The sequence below is a fragment of the Choloepus didactylus genome, chromosome 4 (genome assembly GCF_015220235.1).
Source record: "Choloepus didactylus isolate mChoDid1 chromosome 4, mChoDid1.pri, whole genome shotgun sequence".
In the NCBI taxonomy this organism is placed as follows: Eukaryota; Metazoa; Chordata; class Mammalia; order Pilosa; family Megalonychidae; genus Choloepus; species Choloepus didactylus.
The window spans coordinates 62322842-62347827 of record NC_051310.1 but is presented as its reverse complement, the minus strand read 5'-3'; the positions used below and the strand labels follow the sequence as shown (position 1 = coordinate 62347827).

At 37.5% G+C, this 24986-nt stretch overlaps 1 protein-coding gene across 4 annotated transcripts in view; it reads left to right on the top strand.

The window, feature by feature from the left end:
• ATL1 (atlastin GTPase 1) overlaps window positions 1–24986 on the top strand; it is a 146143-nt gene that overhangs the window by 115095 nt on the left and 6062 nt on the right. For all 4 annotated transcript variants that reach the window (XM_037832751.1, XM_037832752.1, XM_037832753.1 and 1 more), the window contains 4 exons: window positions 7736–7828; window positions 8929–9067; window positions 23462–23589; window positions 24686–24742. In XM_037832751.1, the coding sequence (XP_037688679.1) occupies window positions 7736–7828; window positions 8929–9067; window positions 23462–23589; window positions 24686–24742 (417 nt within the window). The remainder of the gene's footprint in view (window positions 1–7735; window positions 7829–8928; window positions 9068–23461; window positions 23590–24685; window positions 24743–24986) is intronic.

Here is a 24986-nt window from a genome sequence, read left to right as displayed (position 1 = left end):
AGGTGAAGGCAAAAACCATGCAGTGCCATTTTTATTTTCTACAGCCTAATGAAGATATTTCTGAAAGTCAAGAAGAATACTGAGGAAGGAGTGGAGGAAGAGAACAGAAAGCAATACAGAGAGTCTGTGACCTACAGAAATTTGCTGTAAGAATATTAGAAACAGCAACTCAAAATAGGATTTCAAAATCCTACTTTGTTCCTCTCCTCACCTCATCCCAAATTATTAATTTACCAATAAAACTGGACCAATTCAAAATAAACCTGAAATGAATAAGGGACTTAAGTGTAGAAGCTGCAAAATAAGAAGGGAAAGAGAAAAGTGACATTAGAAAAAGGGAGATGAAGAACATACATTGCTAGAGGAATTAGTTTAAAAATACACCAAGATTTCAAACAGATGGTTAAGCATAGTTTCAAAGAAACAACAGAAAGCATGAACTTTCCTTAAAAAAAAAAAAAGAGGCTTAAAGCGAGAGAAGACAATAGGAGAGGATAAAAATTTCATTGGATGGTCAGGATATGGAAGAGAAAAAATTAACATTGTCTAGATCCAAGGCATATCCAAAATGTGGTAAAACAATTGAAAATGCCATCATGGGAGATCAGAGGAGATAGGCTCAAGAAAGCGAGCAAAAGAAAATGAAAGAGAAAAAAGAGATAGGAAAATTGTTAGACAAGATAACAAATATGGAAGAAATGCAAAGGGTAAATCACCGGAGACAGATTTATCATGAATCTATTAAAATTTAAGTTCAGGGCTTTTGAGTCACCTGGACTCCCTCCAAGGCTCTGGAAGGGGCCCTAGAAATGTGTTCATATGGCCATTATTTTTGTAAAATGTGTAAAACTAAGATATTTAACATGCAATCAGTTACAACTGCTATTTCTTGCCATTCCTACATACTCTCATGTCAGGTGGTATTGGAGTAGTCACAGGCAGTTTTAGAGTCCAGCTAAGGAGTTAACATAAAATACTGACAGCAAAGGGAACATAAAACTCATATTAAACCACAACAATGAGGATATAAACATGACACATTGGTAAGAATATTTAATATTTGTCACTGCGGAAGAAAACTTACAGTATGTTCTGAAATCTTAGTTTGTGTATGAAAGAAAATTGATAGAGTATCTCCCAAATTTGACAATGATCATAACAATTTCTATTACATTACCAGTAATAAGTTGTGAAGCTGAAACATTCCTAAACTATCAGTAATTTTAAAGAAAAATCAGCTTCATTAGAGGAAAGACTGAATTAGCTTTCTAACAGAAGATATTTCAAAATCTTCAAATGAAGAGGTGATCAAAGCATTTGCATCCAAAAACTGTAGGGGGAGAAAGTATTATAAAGGTCTGTTAGAAGTTATTTTCCGGGTTTGTGTGTGTGTGTATATATATGATATTTGTCAGCTTTTTGAATTTGTAATTTATTATCTTTCTCATTCTGAATGAATACTTTCAAGCCTAATATTGTGTCCTTTTTCTTAAAGAGGCCCCCTACAGCTTATATAAGCCTCAGGCTCCACACAACCTGGATGTACTATATATGCATACTGAGAGCTCCTGAAGAAGAGAATAGAACAAATGTTAACAGGCAGAAAATATTTCAAGAGATGATAGAAGAAAACTTTCCTCAAATAAAACCTGAATCCTCCTACTATGTCCCTAGGAAAAAACAGTATAGTGCAGTCCACATAATATATTTAGTAAAGTTATTGAACTTTCAAGGACAAAGAATCCTCACAAAATTCTTCATAATAACATTCAGTGGGAAAAGGCAGATGAATGATCACGACGTTTGAGAGAAAGTGTCACCAAGAACAGGTGTACACATTACCAGGGGCAGGAGCAAAGGGGTATTGGGATTTAATGCCTAATGGATGTAGGTTTTCCATTGTGGGGGGGTGGGTGGGAAAGTTCTGGTAATGGATGGTGGTGAGGGTAGCACAACATTATGAATGTGATTAATCCAACTGAATGATATACTTGGAAGTGGTTGAGATAGGAAATTTTATGTTGTTTATATGTTTTCACATGCAAAAAAAAGAGCGACTAAAGAGACAGTGACAATTAAATGCAATACCTCTTCCTGGACTGGATCTAATAATGGAGGAGAAAATGCCTAGAAGGCCATTATTGGGACAATTGAAAAAAAATTGGAATATAGACTGTGTGCCTTATATCAATGTTAAATTTCTTGAACTTGATAACTGTAATTATGATGGTTACATAAGTGAATATTCTGTTCTTAGAAAAACCTACATGGAAGTATTTAAGGAGCATGATGTATGGAACCTATTTTCAAATGTTTAGAAGAGAGATGGATGGATAGATAGATAGACAGATATAGAAAGAATCGTATAATGTGGCAAAATGCTAAAAGTTGGTAAATCTGGGTGTCTGGGTAGGGGAGATACTGGAGTTCTCTGAATTGATTTTGTATTGACTTTGCAACTTTCCTGTAAGTTTGAAATCATTTCAAATAAAAAAAAAAATACTTGACCCCAAACCAATAAGAAAAAGGCACCAATAGAAACTTTGGCAATACACTTGAACAGGCACTTCACAGAAAGAATAAAACAAATGGCCAATAGATATATGAAAAGATGCAAACATTTCATTAGCCATCAGGGAAATGCAAATTGAAACCACAATGGGTCACTAATCCACCTCCAGCAGAATGGATAAAATTAAAAAGACATATCATAAGAGTTTTGATGAGGATTTGTAGCATTCGGAACCATCTTACAATGATGGTAGGGTTATAATTTGGTACAGCATTTAAGGAGACTGGCAGTATCTACTGATCCTGCACATTTGCCTACCCTATTACCAAGTAAATATGTTCCTGGGTATAGACCCAGCAGAAATGTGTACATATGTTAATTAAAAGACACAGAATATTCATAGCAACACTATTTATACCAGCCAAAAACTAGAACCATTGAAATACTCATCTACAGTAGAATGAATTAATAAATATTCATATAATGAAATATTATACAGTGATGACCATGAATTATATACAATTATACAATAATATGAATGAATCTCACAAGCATAATGTTGAGTGAAAAAGCCAGTCACCAAAGAATACATCATGGGAGAACCTAAGATGGCGGCTAGGTGAGACAGGGCAAAAAAAACACGTCCGTGAAAAATAATAGCTAAAAACCAGAAAGTGACCCAGAACACCATTTCCAGCGATGCACCAGCCAGACAAGGTCTGTTAAATCCACAGGGACCATGCATTTGGGGAAACTGGGAGTCTGCAGTCTGAAACACATGAGTGTGCCAGCTGAAAGTCCGGTGGCCATGCTGCAATGTGGGGAAACGGTGGATTGCCATTTGGAGATGGACTAGTTCTTTAAAAAAAAAAACAAAAAAACAACTCAGGAGCAACTGCAGATACAACAGGGAGAACTGGGCAGTGAAGCACAGCAGGAGTGGGGTGGGCCAATGCCTCTGTGTCTGGCGTGGAGGATAGCCCTTCCCATACCCGCTGCTGATTTTCTCGAGCCAGGGGAGCAGCGGAGAGCCAAAAGGAGAGAGAAACCACGCCCCTTGCAGCCATCTTCCCAGCGGCCTGGGAACGCTCCTGCCCGGAGCCGGACCCACAGCCCAGAGCTGCACCAAGAAACCCAGTGTGACGCGGAGTCTTTCCTGCAGCACCATGCACATGCCACAATATCGGCCATGGGCAGTGGCCTTTAGTACACCCACGGCTAATTGTCCCAGAGCTGGGAAGGCGGAGCTGTGCAAAAAGGGGGAAATTAACATGTCCCATTCAGCCATCTTTACAGTAGGCTGGGAATGCCCCTGCATGACCTGGCAGTCCAGGGCTTCCCTGGTGGGCCGGCACGCACTTGTGACATGGCACAACCTTCCCTCAGCAGAGGTCCTGGAAGAGCACAGCTGAGAAGGGGGACCTGCTCAGAAATCCCAGGGACTCTATGCCAATACCAAGGACTTGTGGGTCAGCAGCAGGGGCAATCTGTGGCAAGACTGAAATGAAGGCTTAGCCTCTTGCAACAGCCTTAAATCTCTGGGAACACCTGGGAGGTTTGATTATTAAAGCTACCCTGCCTCCCTAACCACCCAGACACACACCCCACATTCAGGGTGGACAGCACCAAAACACACCCAAAGTCAGTGCACCAGTTGAACCCCACAAGAATCAGATCCCCACACACCAGAAAGACAAAGTTGGGGAGAACTGAATTGAGGGGAATAGGTGACTCGTGGACTCCATCTGCTGGTTAGTTAGAGAAATTGTACACTACCAAGCTGTACTTCTGACAAATTAGAGATCAAGTAAAACAAATGCCAAGAGGCCAAAAAACAACAGAAAATCTTAAAGCATAGGATAAAACCAGACAATATGGAGAACCCAAACCCAAACACCCAAATCAAAAGATCAGAAGAGACATAGTACTTGGTGCAATTAATCAAAGAACTAAAGACAGACAATGAGAGCATGGCACAGGATATAAAGGACTTGAAGAAGAGCATGGCACAGGATATAAAGGACATAAAGAAGACCCTAGAAGAGCATAAAGAAGACATTGCAAGAGTAAATAAAAAAATAGAAGATCTTATGGAAATAAAAGAAACTGTTGGCCAAATTAAAAAGACTCTGGATACTCATAATACAAGATTAGAGAAAGTTGAACAACGACTCAGCCTCCTCGAGGACCACAGAATGGAAAATGAAAGAACAAAAGAAAGAATGGGGAAAAATTGAAAAAATCAAAATGGATCTCAGGGATATGAAAGATAAAATAAAACGTCCAAATTTAAGAATCATTGGTGTCCCAGAAGGGGAAGAGAAGGATAAAGGTCTAGAAAGAGTATTCAAAGGAATTGTTGGGGAAAACTTCCGAAATCTTCTACACAATATAAATACACAAAGCATAAATGCCCAGTGAACTTTAAATAGAATAAATCCAAATAAACTCACTCCAAGACATATTCTGATCAGACGGTCAAATACTGAAGAGAAGGAACAAGTTCTGAAAGCAGCAAGAGAAAAGCAATTCACCACATACAAAGGAAACAACATAAGACTAAGTAGTGACTACTCAGCGGCCACCACGGAGGCGAGAAGGCAGTGGCATGACATATTTAAAATTCTGAGAGAGAAAAATTTCCAACCAAGAATACTTTATCCAGCAAAACTCTCCTTCAAATTTGAAGAAGAGCTTAAATTTTTCATAGACAAAGAAATGCTGAGACATTTTGCTAATGAAAGACCTGCCCTACTTCAGATACTAAAGAGAGCCCTACCAGCAGAGAAACAAAGAAAGGAGAGAGAGACATGGAGAATTTTAACAGACATATATAGAACATTACATCCCAGGTCACCAGGAAACACATTCTTCTCTAGTGATCACGGATCTTTCTCCAGAATGAACCGTATGCTGGCACATAAAACAAGCCTCAATAAATTAGAAAAAAAAAGTTGAATTTGTTCAAAGCACATTCTCTGACCGCAATGGAATACAAATAGAAGTCAATAACTATCAGAGACTTGGAGAATTCACAAACACCTGGAGGGTAAAAATGAGGGGGAGATGAAAACATTCCCAGATAATCAAAAGCTGAGAGAGTTCATCACCAGTAGGTCAGTCCTATAAGAAATGCTAAAGGGAGTTGAGCAGGTTGAAAGGAAGGGACACTAAACAATTGACTGAAACTACATGAAGAAATAAAGATTTCCAGTAAAGATCACATGGTAAATATAAATACCAATACTACTGTATTTTTGATTTGTAACTACACTATTTACTTCCTATAGGATCTAAAATACATAAATGGTAATGATAAATCAGTGGTTTTGGACTCAATGTAAAATATGTAACTTTTGACAAGAACTACATAAAGGTGGGGGAATGATGGAGTATAGGAACATAGTTTATGTGTCCTGTTGAAGTTAAGTTGGTATCAAAGAAAAACAAGATTGTTATAGATTTAAGATGCTAAATTTAAGCCACACAGGAAGTATCAGAGAATATGACCATAGAGATGAAAAGTAGAGTATGGGTTATGGGAAGTGGGGGAAGGGGCAATAGGGAGTTAAGAAATGAGTGTAGGGTTTCTGTTTGGGGTGAAGAGAAATTTCTAGTAATGAATGGTGGGAAGGTGGTAGCATTGCAACATTCTAAATGTGATTAATCCCACTAATGGAATGCTAGGGAGAGGGTGGAATGGGAAGATTTAGGCTGTATATATGTGTCCACAATTGGAAGAAAAAAAAAAAGACCGTCTAAATAGATGACAGTTAAATGCCAAGGATGATCCTGGATGGGATCTGAGGATGGAGGAGAAGAGACTCAAAGGGACACAGATGGGACATAAGGAAAAAAAAGGAAATATAGAATGTAAGCTTTGTATCAATATGGAATTTCTTGAACTTCTTAGCTGCGCTGAATGGGATTGCATAAAAGAATGTTCTTGTTCGTGGAAAAGGTATATGTGAATTATATTGTTTGTTCAAAGATGTGTGCAGCTTGCTCTCATATGTTCAGAAGACAGAGCAATAGATGATGGATGATAGATAGGGATGGAGGGAGGGAGAGAGGGAGGGAAAGAAAGAATGGTGGTGTGACAAGATGTTAAAGTTGGTGGATTGGGGTATTGGGGGAGGGGGGTCAGGGTATGCTGGAGTTCTGTGTATGGGGTTTGTATTGTTTTTGCAACTGTTGCTGTAAGTTTAAATTTATTTCAAAATAAAATTAAAAAAAAAATACATCAAATGATTCCATTTATATAGATTATAAAAACAGCATAATGTATGCTGTTAGAAGTCAGGATAGTGGTTACTCCTGAGCAGGGGTAATGATTGGAAGGAAGTAGGAGTAAGAGCTTCTGGAGTGCTGGACATTTTCTTAATCTACATGCTAGTTACGTGGTATACTCAGTTTGTGAAAATTCATTGAACTTTACACTTACTATATGTGTGGTTTTCTGTAATATAGACTACATTTCAATAAAAAATTTAAAAAACAAACACGTTTGGTTTTTAAACAAACGTTAATGTTTTCCAAATCTTTTTTCTTAATTCTTAAGAAAATATTTTTTCTTAAATTCTTAGAACTCCTTAGGTGAAAATCATTTACTTAAAATTGAGTACTTCTTAAATTTCATCTGTTTCCTTTTAGTTTGTTGTATTCAAGTGTATTTTAATTTAATGCTTTAATCCTTTTATTTAAAATGCCACATAGAAAATGATCCCATTTTTTTAATAAAATTATTTTTCTCCTTTTTCCTTCCTTCCAGCCCTCCTCCATGTGTATAAATACCTAGGAGATGATTGGATGATGTTTTCTTTTATTATGAGCATGAATATGTATTAGTTCTTTTCAGAAAGGCTCATCTGTCTTATGCCTACATTCAGCAATAGCTATCAAAAATGAAGACTCAGAGGAACACATTCTACACAAAATCCGATTATAGCTACATAGCACAGTTCAGCCAGTTTGAGGATTATGTGTCTCTCCATTCTCAGTGGAGTGTGTTCATCTTGGCAGTTTGTGGGCAGTTTTCTGTTCATACTTAGTTTAACCATATAGGATGACCCTTTCAAAGAGCTTATGTTCACTTTTTAATTCCACAATGTAGTAAAGAACACTATTTAAATGACAATAATACCATTTTAATTTGTTTAAATAAAAGGCAGAGGAAGGCACCTTAATGTCCCCTTATCAATACTTTCTTCTTATTTATTTTAGAGTCTAATATTTCTTGTTCGAGACTGGAGTTTTCCATATGAATTTTCATATGGAGCTGATGGTGGTGCCAAATTCTTGGAAAAACGCCTCAAGGTTTGTTATGAAATTTCACCAATACTAATCTAGAATTTATTATTTTTGTTGAATGATTTGCTGAATATTCAGTAGCCACAGCCTCAATTTGACCCTCATGTATCTATATAAATAAACTAAGATTGATATTTTAAAATACCTTGAGTTACAATTTGAAATATTGTCAATAATTTTGATACAGATGAAAATTCTTTATAGATATCTATAAAACAATTATTTATTTCTAAAGATAAAACTTTTACTTTGAAGAATTAAATCAGTTCAAGATTGATAGTGCAAATACCTAGATTCATGTTTTTACTTAGTAGAGGTTTAGAAGTCAATTTAACAGAAATATCTAAGTTTGAAATCCCCATGTCAATCTTGGAACATTTTGCTAATAGTTCACAAAGTAAAATTAGAATGCCTTCCATTTGCTATTATGTTATGATAATTCAGTATTGTATGAATTATTTACATTGAACAGATATCACAAAATTAAAATATGTGCTCGGGAATCAGAGAAAAAATTCAAAATAAAAAAAATCCTTAATTATTGTGGATCTCTGAGCTTACCTCTTTTGTGTCATGGTTACTTCTAGGATAGTTTTCTATACTAGAAACTTGTCAAATATATGTTTTAAAAAGGTGGGGGAAGGCACAATTTAGCTTGTAAGTACATACCTAACTATTCAAGTGCCTTTTGAGAATTTAGATGGTGATAAGAAGCTGTCACCTGAAAGAATGTAGGAATATCTTTTGATCTGTTTATATCTCCTGTGAGTACTATGAATTAAAGAAAATTTGAATGTGTACGTACTAACTAGAATAAAACCCCACTAATTTGTACTAAAAAATGAGAATGCCCATCTGAGTTACTGTATGGGTAGATTGTAATAATAATAATAATTGTAATAATCATGCCATGTATATGCAATATTTGGATATAACTGGATGGGCAAATTCATCTAAAACTTTATTCTTTCTTCAGTAGCAGTTTCATCATGTCATTTTTGTCATTATGGGACCAGACAGACATGGCAAATATAAGATGTCACAAAATTCCTTTGGAGTTCAGTTTATGTTGAAAATAGTTTCAACTTCAGAATGATTTCCTGCAGGTCTCAGGGAACCAGCATGAAGAACTACAGAATGTTCGAAAACACATCCATTCCTGTTTCACCAAAATTTCCTGTTTTCTGCTACCTCATCCTGGCTTAAAAGTTGCTACCAATCCAAACTTTGATGGAAAGTTGAAAGGTTTGTTTTTTAATGAATAGATTTGCACTATTTAGTCCGACTATGAAAATGTCATTTTATCCACTGGGCCTCTGGCTGTTAGTTTAGTTTACCTACTGATGTGAGACTGATGATTAGAAATTGTCAGGAGAAATCCTGAGCTGGTTCTGGAAAGCCTCCTTTGTGAGCAGTGGGATTGTATGAATGCTGAATGTGTACATTGAATGTGAAAATAGACTAAAACCTGCATTCACCTGGGAGGCAGTAACCCTAAATCACAGAGCTTCCTACTCACCTCTGCACACTAAGAATTACTCCTTAATGTCTTTAGGTTTGATTTTCCTTATTTACATTTAAAGGGAAAAAAATAGATGTCTGTCTGTTGGGGATGTTATATTAAGTTATGTAGAGATTTAAAATAAAAATATTACGGTACTGAATCCAGGCTCTTTAAAATTGCTACTGAAGACTTCTCTAAAAGTGCAATCTTCTTTTGGATGAGGAGTAGTTTCTTAAAAAAATGAAAAGCAGTACAGTGTTTTTTTTTCAAATAGTATATACTGATAGTACATAATTATCTCTTCAAAGAGACATAGCTTATGTTTTGTGATTATAAAGCAACTCAGCAATTCAAGTTCAAAAAGGGGTGGGGGGAGGACAGAGTCTGAGGAAACAAGTTAAACTCTTCCTAATATGTTATCATCACGTCTTTACATATATATGCTTTGCAGCTAATAAAATGTAGTACAAAGGCATTTCTGACTTCTTTCCTAGTATGTCTAGAATTGAGTACACCACTGAATTCCAACATTGCTTAATTAACTGTGGCCTTTTTGCATTTTGCCAGGGGTGAGAAAGTGACGTAAGTCTTTGAGCATAGTTGTTCTAAAAATGATTTAAAATTACTTTTAAAAAAAGGATAATACAACTTGTAGCCAATTTTATGGAAACTGGCAGGTTTGTAAAGCAAAAGTATTATTTTCCCCCCTGTATCCAATACCATTTACTCTCAGATACCTTATATTTAACTTTAGCGGTTAAATAATAAGAACAGCTTTCTCAGTCATCACCATTGCTTTTATACATGTTGTGAATTATCTGACTTTTGTGCAACAGAACAGATAGCACTAAGCACATATTAATGCATGGATGCCGGGATCTTGTAGTTTCACTGTCACTCATGAATTCAAACCCACCAGTGAGCACGTAGACATCTTGATTCCATGCAATTACCTAATGGCTTCAATGTGAGTGAATAAATTTCATAAATAGAGGGCTCCCACGAAGCCTCTCTTTCTTCTCTGGAGTTCGGGAGCCATAAACAGGCAGAGGAGGGGCAGACCAGTAACAGTTCTTTATTGGGACAAAAAAATTACTCTGCCTTGTTCCATTACTGTACAGCTAAAGTTCTTGAATTGATTGATGAAAGAGCTCAGGGAGAGAGATAAAGATAAATCTTGTGGATGGAGAATCCCACTTTTTAACAGATTTGTTCTCCACCAAATTTTACCAAAGTGGCTAGCCTTGGAAGAAAGAAAAGAAAGGCAACTTCAGTTGCCTATATGAAGTTCCATTTTAATGGGGCTTTATATACTGTACAGGAATGCTGCCAAATCCCCCTTTGTGCAGAAATGTTCTACATTGCCTCAGTATTTCCTTGGGCAGTTTTGAAGGTCTGCTATCTATAATATTTTTCCATCCCATCCCAAATCTTAAAATCTGGGGTGATTTCTATCCAGGATGTCTTGTCAGCTCTTCATACTGTTTGCCAGAGGCTTATATCTCAGTGACTGCCTTTGGGAAAGAAATATCTCTGAGCAAACAATCCTGTAAAAATTGTTATTTGATGATAGTTTCTCACATACTTTCTCTCACACAGAAATAACCTTTTAATCTCACTATCAGTAGTAATAATTGTTGTAATTACTATTTATTCGTGGTTTCTCACATTGCAATTATCTTACTATATCCAGTGTTATTTAAAACTTCTAATACTGTTATTATATTTAATTGCTGTTAATAGCTTCCCACATAGGAAATAAAGAAGATCAAGAGCACTGAACCACATTCTTTCATGCTATATTCAACCAGTTTTTGACTGCCTACTGAATACATCTCCTAGCCTAGCAAACACAATTTTTTATTAAATAAGGAGTTATCCTTTTTTGAGGTTTGTTTTGTATTACTATATGTAGAACTATAAGGTAACTACATCATAAGTTGTAGAGCTGCTAAGGAAGCTCCAGTTAGATTTTAGCAAAGTGATTATTTTTGAAAAGTTGTTTCTAATGACTTGCCAGAGTAAGGTAATCCTGAGAAAATATCTTCCTTGGTTATATAGCAATGCCACACGGGGGCATCTGCCCTGTAGAGTTCTTATAAAGCATGTATCATGTCCTCAATTACTGTGATAGATAAGCCACTTTGGCCTAGAGCCCCTGAATTCCTAACAAGGTTTTACTCTTATGGCAAAAATTATTGAAGAAAAGATGAAAACAGAACATCATCCTGAATAATCATCCACACATACATATTTATTAAACAGTTGCAGTGAGTCAAACTTGTTAATATTACTGTTCCCCTTCTAAATCTGAATGAAAGCATTAGAGGTAATTCTCAGCTCTCACTGTTGAACATGAATTAACATGTCAAATGATTTTTAAAATTCTCTAAATCTTATGTGTCTCATTCCCCAAATACAGTTCAGAATATCTAGTTCAGAGCATCTTTAATATGCACTTTCCAGATGTTCAAGTGCTTGGGTGTGATAAGGCAAATGATAGCTTACTTTAGACTACATCACTGGATTCCTTTCCTTCTTGGGATAAATTCAGATCTACTGCCAAAAACATGGTGTCTTTAATCTTTGTGTTGCAAATAATCAAAACATATTTGTGTTGTAACTGAGGTTGTTATGAGCACTTTGACTAATTTGGAGTAGATGTCTGCCATTCAGCTCTTCCCTACAAGATTGATACGAACTTTTAATCAAGGCCAGCTTTCTGGTCATTTTGCTTTCTTGTTTGATACAGGCTACACTAGTTTACAGTATTTTCAATAATTGATAGTCAAGTTTGCAGATCATAGCATTTTATTCAGAATACCAGAAGTTTTGCAGCAGCAAAGAAGCTGGATCACTTGCAAAAGTGGAAGCAGATTTGAGCATCTAGGGATGACAAACGATTTTAGACATAAAAAAGTAGTTAGCTTGACTCCTATTCAAATTGGACGAGGGTTTGTCGGTTCTATAGGAGTGGGTTTAGGGCAGGTGGGCTTTATTTTGTATTGGGTTAAAGGTAATGTACTAGGGGCTTGATGGGCTATCTGTGTCAGCCACTTTGGTGGGGATTTCAAATTTCAAAAGATATCTAGAGGAAATGCAAGAGGGAATTCAAATAGGAAGTAGGGCATTTTTTTTCCCTTTATGAAGTCCCCAAGGCTTTCTTCATATAATTTTATCACAATGTAAGAAATTATTTCAGGGTATCCAGGCATAATTTTGACCTGGTACTATGCCTTGAATAGTTAGTTCCTATATTGTTTCACCTAGTATGACCAACATATCTTGATAACCACTTCTGAATGCCAGTGAGATTTCCAAATAGCAGACTTTTTTTAAATGAATACTTATATCTAGTGAAGAACTTGAGTTCTTCAAGGTTCTCAACTGACCATCTTTTCTCCATGTAGTTCAAGATAAACACCACCCAATTAGGTATACCATTTGAACAGCCTAAAAGAGGTGAGATGTTTTCAAATACCAAAACACCAAATAAGGATGGCACAGCCATAGATACTTAATTGAATAGCGTAGCTTAACTTTTTTTTCCATTTTGTTTATAGTCCTAGTCTAAGAATGTAGATGACATTGTTCTTAAAAAGGAAATTGCTGCCTCTAGTATCACTAGGTGGCACTGAAGCATCAATTACTTCTTTTTTTTTTTTTATCATCATTTTATTGAGATATATTCACATACCACGCAGTCATACAAAACAAATCGTACTTTCGATTGTTTACAGTACCGTTACATAGTTGTACATTCATCACCTAAATCAATCCCTGACACCTTCATTAGCACACACACAAAAATAACAAGAATAATAGTTAGAGTGAAAAAGAGCAATTGAAGTAACAGAACACTGGGTACCTTTGTCTGTTTGTTTCCTTCCCCTATTTTTCTACTCATCCATCCATAAACTAGACAAAGTGGAGTGTGGTCCTTATGGCTTTCCCAATCCCATTGTCACCCCTCATAAGCTACATTTTTATACAACTGTCTTCGAGATTCATGGGTTCTGGGTTGTAGTTTGATAGTTTCAGGTATCCACCACCAGCTACCCCAATTCTTTAGAACCTAAAAAGGGTTGTCTAAAGTGTGCGTAAGAGTGCCCCCAGAGTGACCTCTCGGCTCGTCTTGGAATCTCTCTGCCACCAAAGCCTACCCCATTTCCCTTCAAATCCCCCCTCCGGTCAAGAAGATGTTCTCCGTCCCACGATGCCGGGTCTACATTCCTCCCCGGGAGTCACACTCCACGCCGCCAGAGAGACTCACCCCCCCGGGTGTCCGATCCCACGCAGAGGGGAGGGCAGTGATCCCACCTTTCAAGTTGGCTTAGCCAGAGAGAGAGAGGGCCACATCCGAGCAACAAAGAGGCACCCAGGAGGAGACTCTCAGGCACAAACATAGGGAGGCCTAGCCTCTCCCCTGCAGCAACCGTCTCCCCAAGGGCAAAACTTATGGTAGAGGGCTCAACCCATCAAACCACCAGTCCCCCACGTCTGTGGTCATGCCAGCAACCACGGACGTGGGTTAGGCGAATACCCCTGCACTCTCCACAGGCTCCTCAAGGGGGCACTACATCTACATCTTTTTTTTTTTCCTTGTTTTTCTTTCTTTTTTTTTTTTTTTTAACTTTCCCCTCTTTTTTAAATCAACTGTATGAAAAAAAAAAGTTAAAAAGAAAACAAACATACAATAAAAGAACATTTCAAAGAGACCATAACAAGGAAGTAAGAAAAAGACAACTAACCTAAGATAACTGCTTAACTTCCAACATGTTCCTACTTTACCCCAAGAAAGTTACGTAATATAGCAACATTTCTGTGAACTTGTTCCTACCACATCCATCAGAATTCAACAGACCATAGTCATTTCTGGGCATCCCCAGAACGCCAAACAGCCTATCTGTTCTTCCTGGACCACTGTTCCCCCTTCCTTAATTGCTCTCTACTGCTAGTTCCCCTACATTCTACATTATAAACCATTTGTTTTACATTTTTCAAAGTTCACATTAGTGGTAGCATATAATATTTCTCTTTTTGTGCCTGGCTTATTTCGCTCAGCATTATGTCTTCAAGGTTCATCCATGTTGTCATATGTTTCATGAGATCGTTCCTTCTTACTGCCGCGTAGTATTCCATCGTGTGTATATACCACATTTTATTTATCCACTCATCTGTTGAAGGACATTTGGGTTGTTTCCATCTCTTGGCAATTGTGAATAATGCTGCTATGAACATTGGCTTGCAGATATCTGTTCGTGTCACTGCTTTCCGATCTTCCGGGTATATACCGAGAAGTGCAATCGCTGGATCGAATGGTAGCTCTATATCTAGTTTTCTAAGGAACTGCCAGACTGACTTCCAGAGTGGCTGAACCATTATACAGTCCCACCAACAATGAATAAGAGTTCCAATTTCTCCACATCCCCTCCAGCATTTGTAGTTTCCTGTTTGTTTAATGGCAGCCATTCTAACCGGTGTTAGATGGTATCTCATTGTGGTTTTAATTTGCATCTCTCTAATAGCTAGTGAAGCTGAACATTTTTTCATGTGTTTCTTGGCCATTTGTATTTCCTCTTCAGAGAACTGTCTTTTCATATCTTTTGCCCATTTTATAATTGGGCTGTCTGTACTATTGTCATTGAGTTGTAGGATTTCTTTGTATATGCAAGATATCAGTCTTTTGTCAGATACATGGTTTCCAAAAATTTTTTCCCATTGAGTTGGCTGCCTCTTTACCTTTTTGAGAAATTCCTTTGAGGTGCAGAAACTTCTAAGCTTGAGGAGTTCCCATTTATCTATTTTCTCTTTTGTTGCTTGTGCTTTGGGTGTAAAGTCTAGGAAGTGGCCGCCTAATACAAGGTCTTGAAGATGTTTTCCTACATTATCTTCTAGGAGTTTTATGGTACTTTCTTTTATATTGAGATCTTTGGTCCATTTTGAGTTAATTTTTGTGTAGGGGGTGAGGTAGGGGTCCTCTTTCATTCTTTTGGATTTGGATATCCAACTCTCCCAGCCCCATTTGTTGAAAAGACCATTATGGCTCAGTTCAGTGACTTTGGGGGCCTTATCAAAGATCAGTCGGCCATAGATCTGAGGGTCTATCTCTGAATTCTCAATTCGATTCCATTGATCTATATGTCTATCTTTGTGCCAGTACCGTGCTGTTTTGGCAACTGTGGATTTATAATAAGCTTCAAAGTCAGGGAGTGTAAGTCCTCCCACTTGGTTTTCTTTTTTAGAGTGTCTTTAGCAATTCGAGGCATCTTCCCTTTCCAAATAAATTTGATAACTAGCTTTTCCAAGTCTGCAAAGTAGGTTGTTGGAATTTTGATTGGGATTGCATTGAATCTGTAGATGAGTTTGGGTAGAATTGACATCTTAATGACATTTAGCCTTCCTATCCATGAACATGGAATATTTTTCCATCTTTTAAGGTCCCCTTCTATTTCTTTTAGTAGAGTTATGTAGTTTTCTTTGTATAGGTCTTTTACATCTTTGGTTAAGTTTATTCCTAGGTACTTGATTTTTTTAGTTGCTATTGAAAATGGTATCTTTTTCTTGAGTGTCTCTTCAGTTTGTTCATTTCTAGCATATAGAAACATTACTGACTTATGTGCATTAATCTTGTATCCCGCTACTTGGCTAAATTTGTTTATTAGCTCTAGTAGCTGTATCGTCGATTTCTCAGGGTTTTGTAGATATAAGATCATATCATCTGCAAACAATGACAGTTTTACTTCTTCTTTTCCAATTTGGATGCCTTTTATTTCTTTGTCTTGCCGGATTGCCCTGGCTAGCACTTCCAGCACAATGTTGAATAACAGTGGTGACAGCGAGCATCCTTGTCTTGTTCCTGATCTTAGAGGGAAGGCTTTCAGTCTCTCACCATTGAGTACTATGCTGGCTGTGGGTTTTTCATATATGCTCTTTATCATGTTGAGGAAGTTTCCTTCAATTCCTACCTTTTGAAGTGTTTTTATCAAAAACGGATGTTGGATTTTGTCAAATGCTTTTTCAGCATCTATTGAGATGATCAATTGATTTTTCCCTTTCGAGTTTTTAATGTGTTGTAATACATTGATTGTTTTTCTTATGTTGAACCATCCTTGCATGCCTGGAATGAACCCCACTTGGTCATGGTGTATGATTTTTTTAATGTGTCTTTGGATTCGATTTGCAAGTATTTTGTTGAGGATTTTTGCATCTATATTCATTAGGGAGATTGGCCGGTAGTTTTCCTTTTTTGTAGCATCTTTGCCTGGTTTTGGTATTAGATTGATGTTAGCTTCATAAAATGAGTTAGGTAGTGTTCCCTTTTCTTCAATGTTTTGAAAGAGTTTGAGTAAGATTGGTGTCAGTTCTTTCTGGAAAGTTTGGTAGAATTCCCCTGTGAAGCCATCTGGCCCTGGGCATTTATTTGTGGGAAGATTTTTGATGACTGATTGGATCTCTTTGCTTGTGATGGGTTGGTTGAGGTCTTCTATTTCTTCTTTGGTCAGTCTAGGTTGTTCATATGTTTCCAGGAAATTGTCCACTTCTTCTACATTGTCCAGTTTGTTGCCATACAGTTGTTCATAATATCCTCTTATAATTTTTTAAATTTCTTCAGGATCTGCAGTTATGTCACCTTTTTCATTCATTATTTTGTTTATATGGGTCTTCTCTCTTTTTGATTTTGTCAGTCTAGCTAGGGGCTTGTCAATCTTGTTGATCTTCTCAAAGAACCAACTTTTGGTGATATTTATCCTCTCTATTGTTTTTTTGTTCTCTATGTCATTTATTTCTGCTTTAATCCTTGTTATTTCTTTTCTTCTACTTGGTTTAGGATTGGTTTGCTGTTCATTTTCTAGCTTCTTCAGTTGATCCATTAGTTCTTTGATTTTGGCTCTTTCTTCCTTTTTAATATATGCGTTTAGTGCTATAAATTTCCCCCTTAGCACTGCTTTTGCTGCATCCCATAGGTTTTGGTATGTTGTGTTCTCATTTTCATTCGTCTCTATATATTTAGCAATTTCTCTTGCTATTTCTTCTTTAACCCACTGATTGTTTAGGAGTGTGTTGTTTAACCTCCAGGTATTTGTGAATTTTCTAAGTCTCTGATGGTTATTGACTTCTAATTGTATTCCATTGTGGTCAGAGAATGTGCTTTGAATAATTTCAATCTTTTTAAATTTATTGAGGCTTGTTTTATGTCCCAGTATATGATCTATTCTGGAGAAAGTTCCATGAGCACTAGAAAAGTATGTGTATCCTGGTGATTTGGGATGTGATGTCCTGTATATGTCTGTTAAATCTAATTCATTTATCAGATTGTTTAGGTTTTCAATTTCCTTATTGGTCTTCTGTCTGGTTGATCTATCTATAGGAGAGAGTGATGTGTTGAAGTCTCCCACAATTATTGTGGAAACATCAATTGCTTCCTTTAGTTTTGCCAGTGTTTCTCTCATGTATTTTGTGGCACCTTGATTGGGTGCATAGACATTTATGATTGTTATTTCTTCTTGCTGAATTGCCCCTTTTATTAGTATGTAGTGGCCTTCTTTGTCTGTCAAAACATCCCTGCATTTGAAGTCTATTTTATCTGAGATTAATATTGCTACACCTGCTTTCTTTTGGCTGTAGCTTCCATGAAATATTTTTTCCATCCTTTCACTTTCAGTTTCTTTGTGTCCCTGTGTCTAAGATGAGTCTCTTGTATGCAACATATTGATGGTTCATTTTTTTTGATCCATTCTGCGAATCTATATCTTTTAATTGGGGAGTTTAATCCATTTACATTCAATGTTATAACCGTGAAGGCATTTCTTGAATCAGCCATCTTATCCTTTGGTTTATGTTTGCCATATTTTTCCCTCTCTCTATTAATATCCTTTATTGTACCCATACCGAATCTCTTTAGTACTGAACCTTTCTCCAAGTCTCTCTGTCCTGTCTTTGTTTCTCTGTCTGTAGGGCTCCCTTCAGCATCTCCAGTAGGGCAGGTCTCTTGTTAGCAAATTCTCTCAGCATCTGTTTGTCTGTGAAAAATTTAAGCTCTCCCTCAAATTTGAAGGAGAGCTTTGCTGGATAAAGTATTCTTGGCTGGAAACATTTCTCACTCAGAATTTTAAATATATCGTGCCACTGCCTTCTTGCCTCCATGGTGGCTGCTGAGTAGTCACTACTCAGTCCTGTGCTGTCTCCCTTGTATGTGGTGAACTGCTTTTCTCTTGCTGCTTTCAGAACTTGCTCCTTCTCTTCTGTGTTTGACAGTGTGATCAGTATATGTCTCGGAGTGGGTTTATTTGGATTTATTCTATTTGGAGTTCGCTGAGCATTTATGATTTGTGTATTTATGTTGTTTAGAAGATTTGGGAAGTTTTCCCCAACAGTTTCTTTGAATACTCTTCGTAGACCTTTACCCTTTTCTTCCCCTTCTGGGACACCAATGAGTCTTATATTTGGACGTTTCATATTATCTATCATATCCCTGAGGTCCATTTCGATTTTTTCAATTTTTTTCCCCACTCTTTCCCTTATGCTTTCATTTTCCATTCTGTCATCTTCCAGGTCACTGATTCGTTGTTCAACTTCCTCTAGTCTTGTACTATGAGTGTCCAGAATCTTTTTAATTTGGTCAACAGTTTCAATTTCCATAAGATCATCCATTTTTTTATTTAGTCTTGCAATGTCTTCTTTATGCTCTTCTAGAGTCTTCCTGATTTCCTTTATATCCCGTACCATGGTCTCATTGTTCATCTTTAGTTCTTTGAGTAGCTGCTCTAGGTGCTATGTCTCTTCTGGTCTTTTGATTTGGGTGCTTGGGCTTGGGTTATCCATATCGTCTGGTTTTTTCATATGCTTTATAATTTTCTGTTGTTTTTGGCCTCGTGGCATTTGCTGAACTTGATAGGGTTCTTTTAGGGTTTGTAGACCTATTGAAGTCCTTATCTCTAATTTATCAGATCTACAGCTTCATGGAGTACACTTTCTCTAACTAACCAGCAGGTGGCGTCCACGAGCCACCTGTTCTCCACAAGCCAGTTCTCCCCTGCTTAGCCTTTTTGGTGAGTGGGGGAGTGAGTCTTGTGGGGTCCAATTGGTGTACCAAGCTTGCGTGTGTAGTTGGTGTTGCCTGCCCTGTATGCGGGGCGTGTTTCTGGGCAGTCGGGGAGGGGGGGTGGCCCTAACAATCAAATCTCCCTGGTGATCCTAGAGTTTTAAAGCTGCTGCAATAGTCTAATCCTTCAGTTCAGTCCTGCCACAGCTTGTCTCCGCCACTGACCCACAAGTCCCTGGCATTGGTGCATGGCTCCTGGGACTTGCAAGTGGGCCCCTCTTCCAGGCTGTGCACCCCGGGTCCTCTGTTGAGGGATGGCTGTGCTATGTCACAGGTGAGTGCCGTCCCCCCAGGGCAGTTCTGGGCTGCTGGGCTGTGTAGGGAGGCTCCCAGTCTGCTCAAATGATGGTTGAGTGGGGCTTTGTTAATTCACACTGCTCCACCTTCCCAACTCTGGGACAATCAGCTGAGGTTGCAGGGAAGGCTAATGTCCACGCCCAGTTTTGTGGTGTGTGCCTGTTATTTGAAGCACTTCCATCACACTGGGTTGTCTGGGGCAGCTCTGGGCTATGGGGCTGGCGATGGGCAGGAGTGTTTCCTGTCCACCAGGATGGTGGCTGTGAGCGGACACCCCCCTTTTCTTGGGAAGTTGTGGTGTTTAGTGAATTTTCTCAGCCACTGGATTATTGCCTTTTGTCTCAGAGCTCTCTTAGTTCTGCTCTTGACTTGACGTGCCCAAATTGAAAGTCTTTGAAGCTTTCTGTATTGGGCTTCTTAGAGTAGTTGTTTTAGAAAAAGAAAAAAGGATTAAAAAAAAAAAAAAAAAGGGCCCTCCTCAGAGATCTAATGGGTTATTGAAATGCTAATAGACAAAGCAACCAGGGCCATTAAGGAAAGGTCCACAGGGCAGAGAGATCAGCTTTTCTTCGGGATTTGCATATGCGCCTCAAGGCCTGAGCTCCGCCCTTCCCCTTTCTGTGTTCACCAGAACTCCAAAAATCCTCTGCTTTTATTTTGGAGTTTTTCGTGTTGTTTTTTTTTTTTCTATGCCTGTCTCCTCTCTGCTGGGCTGGCTGCTCTCAGATTCTCTGGTGTTTGGTCTCAGTCTATCTATGGTTGGAGTTTGGATCAGTAGAATGAGTTTCCGATAAGGGCTGCCACTGCAGTTCTCCCTTCTCCCCTCCGGAGCCGACAGCCCCCCCTCCCATGGGACCGAGCCTGGCAGGGAGGGGCGCGGGCCACCCGGCCGCAAAAACCCACAGACCTCGCCGATCTCAGCAGCCCGACACCCTCATGAGTGCTGCACGAAGCACGCCCAAAGCCAGACCGCTCTGCGGTGTCCAGTCCACGCAGCTCCCGGCCCTCCACCCACCCTCCCGGAGGAGCAACTAAAACATACAGCTCACCAGTTCCCATCAATTACTTCTTAAGTCATGTTTTCCTTCCAAAACAAGTCTAGGCACTATATATGGATATTATATAAGTGCCTTGTTCATTTGTCATAGGGACTTACTTTACTAGAATGCTATTTAGCAGGGAATTTGTGTCTTTAAATCTTTAATAGAAGATTTATTCAGTCACAATTTGAGTGTCTGCTATGTCAGGCCCTGTTCCAAGTGCCAAGAAAATAGCAGTGAACAAAACATAAAAATTCCTATACTCATAGAGCTTCTAGTCTAGTGGGAGGTGACGGTCAATAAGTAAAACATAAGAATATATTAGGTGGTGAAAAGTCATATGGAGAAAAATAAGACAAGGAAAAAGGATAGGGTCTAGAGTGAAAAGGGGGTTATAATTTTTAAAAAGGATGAGCAGAGAGCATCACTGACTTTGAGCAAAGACCTGAAGGAGAGTCTTATGGCTAACCTGGGGAAGAGCACTCCACACAGAGGTAAGAGTAAGTGCAAAGGCCCTGAGATGGGGGCAGCCTCTGCAAGTTGATCTCAACTGGTCTGCAGATATTCTGGGTCACATATCCACTGTGTTCAACTAATATGTTGACAGCTTACCACTTATATTTGTTATGAATATATTGTCATTTTTTTCTGAATCCAAAATTGCAATATTTGGCATTGGTCCCACTGAGAACTTTAGATTATGACTAATGCTGAGTATATGGAAACAAATAATTATATGAGAACACAATTTTAATCCCATTGTGTGGTTATGTGTTGGTTACTTTAATGATAATTACCACATTTGCTGGTGGATAAGATACACAGGTATATAAGATATATTCCAATTTTATAAAGAAATTTTGGGGTGCTTTAGTTTGCCAGCTGCTAAAACAAATACAGTAGGTTGGTTTAAACAATGAGAATTTATTGGCTCACAGTTTTGAGGCTAGGAGAAGTCCAAAATCGAGATGTCAGCAAGGCCATGCTTTCTCCCTGGAGACTGTGGTATCCGGGGGCTGGCTGCTGGCAATCGTTGGTCTTGGGCTTTTCCATTTTATGGCAATGCATGTCTTCTCCTTTCTCCTCAGAGGCCTGTTGACTTCCAGCCTCAGGCTGCTCCTCATGGCTTCTCTTTCTGTGTGCAAGTTCTTTTGCTTATAAGGACTTCAGTCACATTGGTTTAAGGCCCACCTTCATTCAATTTGTGCACACCTTAACTAATAGCATCTTCAAAGGTCCTATTTCCAAATGGATTCACATCCACAGGACCTGAACATGCCTTATTTGGGGGGTGAGAGGGGAACCATGATGCATTCCCCAGTAAGGAGGGAATTTTTATCATGTTTTCAAACTGATTTTAAAGTGGTTTTATAAGAATTTTTCATGTAATACCAGTTTGTTTTATACAGAAATTCAGGAAGAATTCATGCATTCTAAATATACAGCAATATTCAACTCACACTAAAAATGTATAAAGTATATAGTGAAAAATAAGCTTAATGGTATCAGTGAATGTAGGAGATATACACAGCAGGCAACGAAACACAACACAGGAATCTGGTAATGTAAAAAGAAATATCACTATTGCATTTCAGTGAATACTAGTAACTAAAAAGCAAACCGCAATAAATGTCTTTGACTAAATCCATATGTAATACACAAAACAAAATTAATAAAAATTTGTACAATACAAGCAGCAAAAAATCTGAATAAACTCCTATACAAGTATCAATAAAACATGGACACTAAAATTTGCAAGTGGTACAAACACGAAACATAAGTTTGAATGACTTCCAAAATCATGCTTCATGCATGTCATAAAAGGGTTTTAATCTGAATCCATAATACCTCAAAAATCACCAACCCCAAAGTCTGAAAACTTTTTGACTTGGCTGAAACCCAGATTTTAAAAATTACAGGCAGCAACTGTATTTACTTAGAAACCAAATCACTGGACGTGTCATGTTTTTTACATATATTATCTATATTTTTCTACATTTAAAATAATGATATAAGAAAACACCACTGTGTTCAAGACTTTTCTGAAGACCTATTTTCCATGTTACTTTAAGTTTGTAATGTTAAGCTTGAACCTGATGTTATAACATTGGCTATATGTAATCACTCTATACCAAACAGAATAGGTAAATAGCTCAAATAGCTCTATGGCCTTTTCTTGCTCTTTTGCTTTGTTGAGTTCCACCACTAGAGGAAACACCATCACCACTACCTTTTTGAACCCTGGTGTCATGGTTATCACAACTCACCCTCTTCTAAACACTTCTCATAATGTGGGCACACTCGACATAGAGCAATATTTTGAAACATTTTCTGGAGGGAATGTATCTTATAAGTCAGTAAATATCTGGCCTTTTCTGATTTATAAGCCTCTGTGTATAAAATCGCAAACAAGACTTAAAGATACTGAACTATAAAATATTTCTATCATCTAATATCAAGAAAGCTATTTTATCGGTGGAAGACAAGACAAATACATAATTGGAGTGGAGATAAGAGAGATCAACTACGGAAATTTGGGCAAGGAGAGAGTGCGTTTTAGTTGTTTAAATGATAGGAGAGTGATGGCATTATCGCTGGGGAAGAAATGGAGGAAATCAGAGGATGTTTTATTTTATAGCATGGAAGACTGGATGGGATTTTTAAAATAATGATGAATTTGCTTTTACTTGTAGAAATAGATGACGAATTCATCAAAAACTTGAAAATACTGATTCCTTGGCTACTTAGTCCTGAGAGCCTAGATATTAAAGAGATCAATGGGAATAAAATCACCTGCCGAGGTCTGGTGGAGTACTTCAAGGTATTACTCTCATTTCTAGAGCATTTGTGAGTACTTAGATTTGACATGTATTAGAATCTAGTTCCTACATGAAAAAAATTTTGTAGACTCTATATGTGGGCAAAGGTATAAAGAATATGAAAATGATAAAAATTGTGAGACCCCCAAGAGAAGCTTGTTTTCTGAAATTATTGTTTTGAGGAAACCCCTTAGAGAAAACTTCTGTCCCCTTCTTTTATCTTGGGGGAAATAAGAATGTATCTAAAAGTTAGGAAAGTTTTTTTTTTCTGGGTTTTCCTAGGGACCATAACATGTAGTCCTCAGTCATGACATTTATTGAATTTTACCTTCACTCTAAAGATTTTCTCAAAGGGGCTATATTTTGGCTTCCTGCTGAAAATTCTTGTTTTCTGCCCTTTGCATCAATTTGAAGTGGAATTACTTTGTGTTTTTTGCTTGTTTGTTTGTTTTTAATCTATTTACCTCAGATGGAAAAATCTTAGTGGCAACTAATAGAACACTTTTTACCAACCTGCATATGTAATGGAGAATTCAGTCACCAACCTAATTTGTGAATTGCTGCTCCAAGGACTAAAATACACATTTAAAAAATTCGTGTTTTCTCATTTAAAATGCCATCATATGCTTTCTGTATGATCTACCTTCATAACTCTCAGCAATGACGTTACTTATTCATCCAGAATTTGAATTCTTATTGTGCGTAACACTGTGGAGAAGCTTATAAATTTTTTAGAAGATTAAGGACCCTTACACAAATCTGTTCCATAAAGCTTATGACATCAGCAAGGTACAAATTCCTGTGGGTAACTGAAAGGTTACTTCCAGCAGGAGGATTTTTAAAGTTTTAAAGGAGGTAACACTGAATTGAGCCTTTTAAGAAAGGTAGGATGGGCAAGTGGAGATGTGTGAAAAAGACATTTCAGGGAAAAGGGATAACATGAACTAAAGAAGGGAATTAAAATGAGAGGGAAAGAGATAATAATTATTGGTTCTTGAAAAAACTTGTTTAAATTGTCAATACCTTAGAATATAATTTAACAGAATCAGAGAAATATCGAATGGAATTGTTTGAACATTAATGTTTTTTTTTTTAAAGGCTTATATAAAGATCTATCAAGGTGAAGAATTACCACATCCTAAATCCATGTTACAGGTATTTATTAATTAGGAGGCATGACGTTTTTAAAACAAACTTGCCACTAAAGCTAAGTTTTCATGTTTGTATTCACACGTGCTCCAATCTGGCCATCAGAAGTCACAAATACTTTTGGACAGAATGATTTATTGCAAGATTATTTTCCTAATTATTTTACTCATTTATGTGTTCATTTAAACATTTATCACATGCACATATAGCAGCCACATTTGTGCTGAAATATGAATCCTTTATGCCCAAG